At 52.2% G+C, this 9,083-nt stretch overlaps 1 protein-coding gene across 1 annotated transcript in view; it reads left to right on the top strand.

Annotated features, from left to right (window-relative positions):
• Nucleotides 1–9,083, top strand: part of LAMC1 (laminin subunit gamma 1) — a 134,144-nt gene that overhangs the window by 97,534 nt on the left and 27,527 nt on the right. The window contains exon 5 of the mRNA XM_032779468.2: nucleotides 7,353–7,541. Within this exon, the coding sequence (XP_032635359.1) occupies nucleotides 7,353–7,541 (189 nt within the window). The remainder of the gene's footprint in view (nucleotides 1–7,352; nucleotides 7,542–9,083) is intronic.

Below are 9,083 nucleotides of genomic sequence, written 5' to 3'. Positions count from 1 at the left end.
CCCCCCCCCCCCCCCCAAAGAGTCTTCATTGCCCGCTGGGACATGCCTGGGTCCCTCAGGTTCAAACTCTGCAAGGACTGCGGAAAATTCATGTCCAGGAGTGACCCGCACTCTGCGTGTTTGAAGTGCCTTGGAGAGAGCCACCAAAAGGACCGGTGCTCTATCTGTAGAGGCTTCCGCCCGCGAACTCTTAAGGACAGGGCTCAAAGACTTAGAGTTCTCCTGATGAAGGCGGCACTGCGACCACCCTCGGACCCAGAAACGGCCGAGGCGGGGCCCAGCACGTCGTCCTCGGTGCACAGTGCCCCGGCACCGGCATCAGGACTTAGGGCCCAGCCCAGGTCGTCCAAAACCCTGCACCGGACGGAGTCGGGTCATAGGAAAATGGCCTCAGTGCGGCACTGCTCACCTTCGCCAGTGCCCGCCAAGAGAAAGAAGCCGGTGAGGGATCGGTCTCCCCACCAGGATCCGAGGCCGACTCCGTCCGCGGGGCTAAGCGGACAGGCTGGGCTACAGCCCTCGGCAGTTCCATCGACTCCTGCACCTCAGAGAGGGCAGTCGAGTCCAGACCAGGTTAATTCCCTGGATCTCAGCAGAGACATATGCCCCCCGTCGACGCCGGAGGCGTTCGAGGCGACCTCAGACCTGATGGGTCTCCCAGCACCGGCCTCCCCGCCTGGTAGGGCGTTGCCTACTGTGGTCCGCCCACCAGTACAATCTAGAGGCAAGCCGGCCATGCTGTTGCCTCCCTCCTGGCACCGCGCTGTGAAGGCGGCACCGGACCAGATGAGAGGCTCCCAGTCGCCTCAGCACCGCTCTCCTTCGGCACCGGGAGCTGCTTCCCCCAGGTCCTCATACTCAGAGACCTCAGACTCAGAGGCAGACTCCTATTGCTCCATCAGGTTGCGGAGCAGGAGATCGGTGTTGGGGGCGAGCCACCAACGTTACCCACAGTGATAGCAACAATGGCAACCGCCCTCACAGTGGCCGTTTTGGACTCCCTGGGCCTACTATCAGTTGGTAGGTTAGGCGTTTGGTCCTCGATTGCGGTCGGCCTCGGTGTCCTCGACGTCGGTGGCCCCAGCGCAGCTGCCTCCCCCACCGTCGCCGGGCAGGGGCGTGCCATTGTCAAGTTCAGCACCCCCTAGCTGGGTAGCAGCATGGACAGCGGCTTCAGTTCGGGCTCCGCCGGCACCACATGATACGCCAAGCTGCTCACTGGCGACCCCGGTACCGGTGGCATTGCTGCATTTAGACTCGGAACCTGCACTGCAACCTCAGTACCATGTGCTGCAAGACCCTGAGGGGCCGCATGCACCGGAGAAAGGGCCGCTCCGTGTAATCTCCTCATCGTCCTCCCGGACGAGGCAGTCTCGGGCACGGCTGTGGCACCGGCCCTAGAGGACGCTCGAATCTGCCAACAGATGCTTTGGCGAGCTGCACAGAGCCTAGCAATCCAAGCGGAGGAAATCGAGGTGGACACGGACCCTGTAGTGGACATCCGGGCTCCCTCAGGGCCATCCAGGGTGGCCCTCCTGCTGATAAAGACTGTAGCGGATACGTCCCGCACCTTATGGCAAACACCAGCTTCACTGGCCCCTACTGCCAAGAGGACGGAGTGGCGCTACTTTGTCCCCTCTAAAGGGCACGAACACCTGTACATCCACCCCCCCCAGACTCTCTAGTAGTAGATGCGGCTAACCAGCGGGAGCGTCAAGGGTTTCAGGGGTCAACAACAAAGAACAGAGATGCAAAAAGACTTGAGCTCTTTGGCAGGAAGGTGTACTCCATGGGGGGACTCCAACTCCACATTGCCAATCAACAGGCAATAGTAAGCCAGTATGGCCACAACACATGTTCGGCCATGTCAAAGTTTGCAGAGCTCCTTCCCTAGGACTCGAGATCAGAGTTTTCAGCCCTAGTGGAGTAGGGCAAACTGATCTCTTGAGCCTCCCTCCAGGCCGCCTTAGATGCGGCGGACTCAGCCTCGTGCACCCTGGCCACAGGCCTGGTCATGCGGCTTGGCGCCTGTCTCCAGGTCTCGGGCCTGCCCTATGAGGTCCAGCAGACAATTCAAGACCTTCCCTTCGAAGGGCAGGTGCCGTTTTCAGAGAAAACGGACAAACCTCTCCATAGTCTAAAGGACTCGAGGGCCATGCTTCGCTCGCTGGGCTTGCATACCCCCGCGACCCAGCGCAGACAATTTAGACCGCAGGTGGCCCCTCTCCCATACCAGCCACAGGCTTGCCAGGAGCTGGGGTGCAGGTGGGGCAGAAATGTCAGGAGGCGTCACCGGCGTCACCCCTCTGGCCAGGCATCTGGCCAATCGAGACCACCATCTGGGCCTAGACCCCCTATTTGATGGTACAGTCGAGGGCGACCTACTAATCGAGACTCTGGATCCTTCCACCCCTACCTGTGGGTCACGTCTGTCTCACTTCTACTGTGCCTGGTCCCGAATTACGTCAGACAAATGAGTGCTCCGCATAGTAGAGAGGGGATATTCTATCCAGTTCTCCTCCCTCTCGCCCTACCAAACCCCCTCCCTGTCCCTCTTCAGGGACCCTTCTCATGAGCAACTTCTAGTTCAAGAAATGAAGTCCCTCACCGAGGCAAGGCCGGTGGAGGAAGTCGCTCGGGAGCTCAGGGGCAAAGGCTTCTACTCCCGGTATTTCCTTATACCAAAGGCAAAAGGGGGCCTGAGACCCATCCTAGACTTGCGGCGGCCGAACAAGTTTGTGAGAGAACTCAAGTTCCGCATGGTCTCCCTGTCCTTGATCATCCCCTCCCTGGATCCAGGAGATTGGTATGCTGCCCTCGACTTGAATGATGCCTATTTCCACATCGCCATAATTCCACGGCACCGTCTGTACCTCAGGTTCGTCGTGGCCGACGTCCATCTGCAGTTCACAGTGCTCCCGTTTGGCCTGTCAGCTGCTCCTAGGGTCTTCACAAAGTGCATGGCGGTTGTGGCGGCCATCCTGCGCAGGTGGGGCATCCAGGTATTCCCCTACCTGGACGACTAGCTCATAAAGGGCCACTCCAAGGAGCAGGTAGAGACCCAGGTGCTGTTCATCAGGCGAACCTTTCTCGATCTTAGCCTCCTCTTGAACGAAGCCAAATCCACCTCGTCTCCGACGCAACAAATAGAGTTCATAGGAGCGGTTCTGGACTCCACGCACGCCAAAGCGTATCTGCTGGAGTCCAGGTTCCGTGCAATTTCCGAGCTCATCCTCGGACTGCACCGCACCCCGGTTACCACAGCTCGAGTTTGCCTCCGGCTGTTGGGCCACATGGCGACATGCACCTATGTGGTGGTCCATACCAGACTCCGGCTTCGCCCGCTGCAGTCCTGGTTGGCGACAGTTTATCACCCGATCAGGGACCCCCCTGGACTCAGTGGTGTTCGTTCCCCACTTGGTGCTGCGCTCGCTGCAGTGGTGGCTCAACCCGTGGGAAGTCTGCATGAGTGTTCCCTTTGCTGCCCCGAAGCCCTCCCTCTCCCTGGTGACAGATGCCTTGGGTCGAGGTTGGGGAGCGTACCTGGGAGACCTCAGAACGCAGGGCTTGTGGTCACCGGAGGACCTCAAGTTGCATATCAATGTCAGGAAGCTGAGAGCGGTTCGCCTGACATGTTTTACCTTCTGGTCTCACCTGGCCGGCAGGTGTGTTTCAGTCCTTTCGGACAACACGTCGGTAGTCTTTTATATCAACAAACGGGGGTGCACGCTCCTCTCCCCTCTGCAGGGAAGCCCTCGCGCTGTGGGATTTCTGCGTTCACAATGCCACTCACCTGACGGCGTTCTATCTTCCGGAGGAGCAAAACAGTTTGGCGGACACCCTCAGCCGCTCGTTCCAGGGTCACGAGTGGTCCCTCCGATAGGACATGGTGCGCTCAATTTTCCAGCTCTGGGGCTTTCCCCGGTTAGACCTGTTTGCTTCAAGGGAAAACAAGAAGTGCCAACGGTTATGCTCCCTCCTGGGCTGCACTCAGGGGTGTCTGTCGGACGCCTTCCTTCAGCCATGGGAGGACAGTCTGCTCTATGCCTTTCCTCCGATCCCCCTGATACACAGGGTGCTTTTAAAGATTCACAGGGATCACGCCAGGGTAATACTGATAGCTCCGACGTGGCCACGCCAGCATTGGTACACGTCACTCTTGCACATGTCACTTCAGGCGCCCCTGATGCTGCCCCTACTCCCGGACCTGATCACACAGGAGCGGGGCTCCCTTCGCCATCCGAACCTCGAGTCCCTTCACCTCACAGGATGCTCCATGTCTGAACCCGGTGGAGTTGCAGTGCTCCCAGCAGGTCAGGCAGGTACTGCTGGGTAGCAGGAAACCATCAGCTAGGGCCACCTACCTGGCTAAATGGAAGCGCTTCTCCATCTGGTCGGGTCAGTGGGGTCACGACCCGCTGGGGGTTCCAATCCGCGCTGTCCTTGACTGTTTGCTTCACCTAAGACAACTGGGCCTCTCCCTTTCCTCCATTCGCGTACACATGGCGGCGTATCCTCTCTTCATCCGGGAGAGGGGGATGCCTCAGTGTTTGCGAACCCACTGGTTGGGCGTTTCCTCAAGGGTATGGACAGGCTCTTCTCGCATGTGCATCAGCCGACCCCTGCTTGGGACCTGAATCTGGTCTTCTCCGTCCTCTCGAGGCCTCCCTTTGAGCGTCTGACCTCGTGCTCCCTGCTGTACCTTCATACAAGACCACCTTTCTGGTGGCCATCACCTCGGCCCGACGAGTGTCGGAGCTTCGAGCGTTAACATCTGAGCCCCCGTACACAGTCTTCTGCAAGGACAAGGTCCAACTTAGACCTCATCCGGCTTTCCTACCCAAGGTCATTTCACAGTTCCACATGGGCCAAGATATCTTTCTCCCGGTGTTTTACCCGAACCCACATGCCTCCAGCGAAGAGCGGAGGCTACACTCCCTGGATGTCCGCAGGGCCTTGGCTTTTTACATGGAGCGTACCAAGCCGTTCAGACGCTCGACTCAGCTCTTCGTCACAGTAGCAGAAAAGATGAAGGGGCTCCCGGTCTCCTCTCAGCGAATCTCTTCGTGGATCGTGACCTGCGTCGGGGAATGCTACCGTATTGCGAAGACCCCTGTTCCCCTGGTCATGGGCCACACTCCACTAAGGCACAGGCCTCCTCTGCGGCGTTCCTGGCTCAGGTTCCGGCTCAGGAGATTTGTAGAGCAGCCACGTGGCCCTCCATCCACACGTTCTCGTCTCACTATGCCATCACGCACCAGGCTAGGGATGATGCAGCCTTCGGTCGCACAGTACTCCAGTCAGCAGTGGTCTCCGACCCCACTTCCTAAGGTTAGGCTTGTGAGTCTCCTACTTGGAATGGACATGAACAACTACTCGAAGAAGAAAAAACAGTTACCCACCTTTTAGTAACTGTTGTTCTTCGAGATGTGTTGTTCATGTTCATTCCAACACCCACCCTCCTGTCCCTCTGTTGGAGTGCCGGCAAGAAGGAACTGAGGGAGTGGAGGGTCGGCAGGCCCCTTTATAGGGTGCCGTGGTGGCGCCACTCTAGGGGGCGCCCAAGCTGACCCTGTGGACGCTGCTGGGGGAAAATCTTCTGGCTGGCGTGCACGCGGCGCATGCACATCTACTTGGAATGGACATGAACAACACATCTCGAAGAACAACAGTTAGTTACTAAAAGGTGGGTAACCGTTTTTTTTTAGTCCTTCATGGCATCCTAGTTCAGCATAAGTTATTTTACACTAACAAAGATTTGTGTGCCATTCTTCCTCAGGAGGACCCAAAGAAATATGCCCGAGTGTCTCATGGTTCTTAATGAACACAATACTGACGTAGCTCTGAACTCCATTACCATGAAGCAGAAGATTGCTTAGCTCCTGGAAACAGGGTGCAGAATGATATCTGAAGGCTGAGTCTTGTGCTTATCAGTAGAAATACTTCACAGAATTGCTAGAAACTCCCATCCGAACTCCACCAGTATCACTGACAGATCCCTAACAAGGGGTGTGTTCTTATAGTAGAACACCTACTGGAAAATAGATCATAGAATATTAGGGTTGGAAGGGACCTCAGAAGGTCATCTAGTCCAACCCCCTGCTCAAAGCAGGACCAATCCCCAGACAGATTTTTACCCCAGTTCCCTAAATGGCCCCTTCAAGGATTGAACTCACAACCTTGGGTTTAGCAGGCCAATCCTCAAACCACTGAGCTATCCCTCCCCCCGATAGAATTGCTTCATACAGTAGGTGCACATCACAAAATTATATGGACATGATGCTTAGTGGGCCCCCAGAAGAAAGAGAAATGGGATTGTTTCTAGTGTGCAGCATACTGCAGGTCCTGATGAATGCAGTGGTCTTTTAACTGAAGAGTTCAGTTAGCATTCAGTGACCTCTTCCCTTTGCAGTCAGAATCCTTCGTCTCCAGAATATACTCAGACTTCATCCCGGTCCAGACTATTGCAAAGATGCAGTGATTCTAATATATCTCCTAAAAGCAAGCCAGTTTATTTGTGTGATCTTCTGTTAGGAGCTTTTGCACCTCGTAGTTTACTTACGAGGGTGGATAGTGGAAGACTTTCAGATAGGAGCCTTCTTCCTATCTGTCCGTATATTAGTATTAAAAGGTCCCAGCTGTTGATACAAGTCCTATGACTTCAGTTGACAGCCCAATGAAACCAATGTCTTGTCTACCTCACTCCCTAGACATAAAAATCTCTCTGCATGAGAAGGAGAAGAAACTTCTCTCACAGGACTTTCTGGAAGGCTTGTGTCACTGTTATCTTCTCTCACTGTTTTGCATGCCTGAAATAGCATTATTGTGTGAGAAGGCAGCGGGAAGGGTGGAAAGCTGTAGCCCAGCTGGCAAGGGAGCAGCATAGAAACTGTAGTATTCCTCCTGACATATGTAGAAAGTAGTGTTTTTTCAACAGAGTATTTGTTAAGACTAGTTTCTTCCATCTAGCAGAGGGAAGGAAACCAAATACTTCTGGCTGTGCTGCTGTTTTCATTGATTGGAATGGCAAGTGCCGCGTTTGTTTAGATTCCATCTGTCTTTACTGATTAATTCTGTGTGTACCAGCAGTACCTACATCCCTATCACACACTGACGGAACCTCTCTGACTCTTTGACATCTGCTTTTCCTTCACCCCAGATTAATTTCCAACTCATTTTGTTTTTGTTGCATTGCTCTCTGATATAATAATCATGTACATCTTCTCCTGGATCAATTACTCTTCTGCTGACTTTCCTACACCTTATTTCTGGGGCAGGTCTAGTACTGTAGGTGAGAGTAGGATACCTTCCTATGGATAGGAACTGATTTAACGTTGTGCTTTTTCCCACAGCCTGTAACTGCAATGGGCGGTCACAGGAGTGTTACTTTGATGCTGAGCTGTACCGCTCCACGGGCCATGGTGGTCACTGCATTGGCTGCTTGGATAACACTGATGGTGCCAACTGTGAAAGGTGCCGGGAGTACTTCTACCGCCTTGGAAATGAGAAAGGATGTCTACCATGTAACTGTAACGCTGTTGGTAAGTCAGGATGCAGAATCTTCCCTCCTGTAAACTTAAAAAAAAAAAAAAAAAAAAAAAGTGCACAACATAGAAGATCAGGGTTAGAAGGGGCCTCAGAAGTTCATCTATCTAACCCCTGCTCAAAGCAGGACCAATCCCCAGACGGATTTTTGTCCCAGATCCCTAAATGGCCCCCTTAAGGATTGAATTCACAACCCTGGGTTTAGCAGGCCAATGCTCAACCCACTGAGCTAACCCTCTCGCCAACAGATACTATGTCAACTTAGAATTGTTAAGTAACCTGCTCATAATTTGATCTGATTGCTTCAAGGAAAAGGCACAGCAGTCAAGATCGTAGACTTTAAGCAGATACAATGCATATACAATAGTTCCTTTTCAAATGCATTCTAGAAGGGCTTTTTCTGTATAGTATAACATAGGCAAGGCCCTGGACATACCCAGTAGGTGGAACTTTGGAGCTGTTGCAGTCCAGCAGAATTTTTTCAAATCATCTAGGTATCCAAAAGCAACAGTTTGAATACCTTGTTTTATTAAAGGGTGAATGAAATAAGACATTTGTGGTAGTGTATCTAAGCACCATAAAATATGAACTAAAGAAACTTAAAAAAAAACTCTTTTAAAGGAAAGTCAAAATACTCTACTGGATTTTTGAGGGGAGGGCGGGGGGAGGAGGGAGAAAAAATTTCTGTCATAAGAACAAATTAATGGTAGTCAAGCAACTTACCTGACCTGTAATAGGGATCAATCCCACAAGTAATAAGAGGAATGAGGAAAGCAAAAAGGTAATGGAAGCTAAGGTAAGAGCTGATTATCCAAAATAGACCAGCTGAAATAAATTAGGTCTGGCATAGTCCCTCACTAGCTGCCTTGAGAGCATGTTGCAAGCATGCTCTCCCTATGAACTCCGGAAGGGAAGTTCCACATTCAAAAAACTTTTGACCAAGAAAGGCAGCCTATACCCTTTTCTTCCCTGCCTCCACCCCAAACTTTCCCTGGGCCTTATGTTACAATCAAGTCAGGCCAACTGTAAATGCCAAATACAGACATGGGAAGAGAGGTGATTGCTCAGGTATGTAGGGACAAATTACAAAGGTCTTTATAACTTAATACTAAGCCCTTGACTTGTAGCCCAGAGTATGCTGGCATCCAGTGTGTATTAAAAGTGTGTGGAGTTGATTTTAGGATGATATTTTTATCTACATAATGTTTTTATAAACAATTATAGACGGGATCACACAGGGAGTTTGAACTTTGACTGTATATGGGAAAGGTTTTGTGAGTCCTTCACTCTTAATTATTCTATCTGGTTTAATCCTCTTTTAATTGTTTCACTTGCTGTTACATACAGCCTTTTAGTGCAGCCTGAAATAGAAGGCAGAAACCATTCCTTTTTATACATAAAAAGTTGCATTATATTACATATTGGTTCACTTATTAGCCCTTAGAACACTGACATTTTCCCAGACTGCTAGCCAAACAAATGCCTGGGAGAAAACATTCTGTCTTCAAAGAGTTAAAGAAACTGAGTAAACTGTGTCT

Source organism: Chelonoidis abingdonii, chromosome 7 (genome assembly GCF_003597395.2).
Source record: "Chelonoidis abingdonii isolate Lonesome George chromosome 7, CheloAbing_2.0, whole genome shotgun sequence".
NCBI lineage: Eukaryota > Metazoa > Chordata > Testudines > Testudinidae > Chelonoidis > Chelonoidis abingdonii.
The sequence above is the reverse complement of the archived record's forward strand: the minus strand, read 5'-3'. Positions and strand labels throughout refer to the sequence as shown.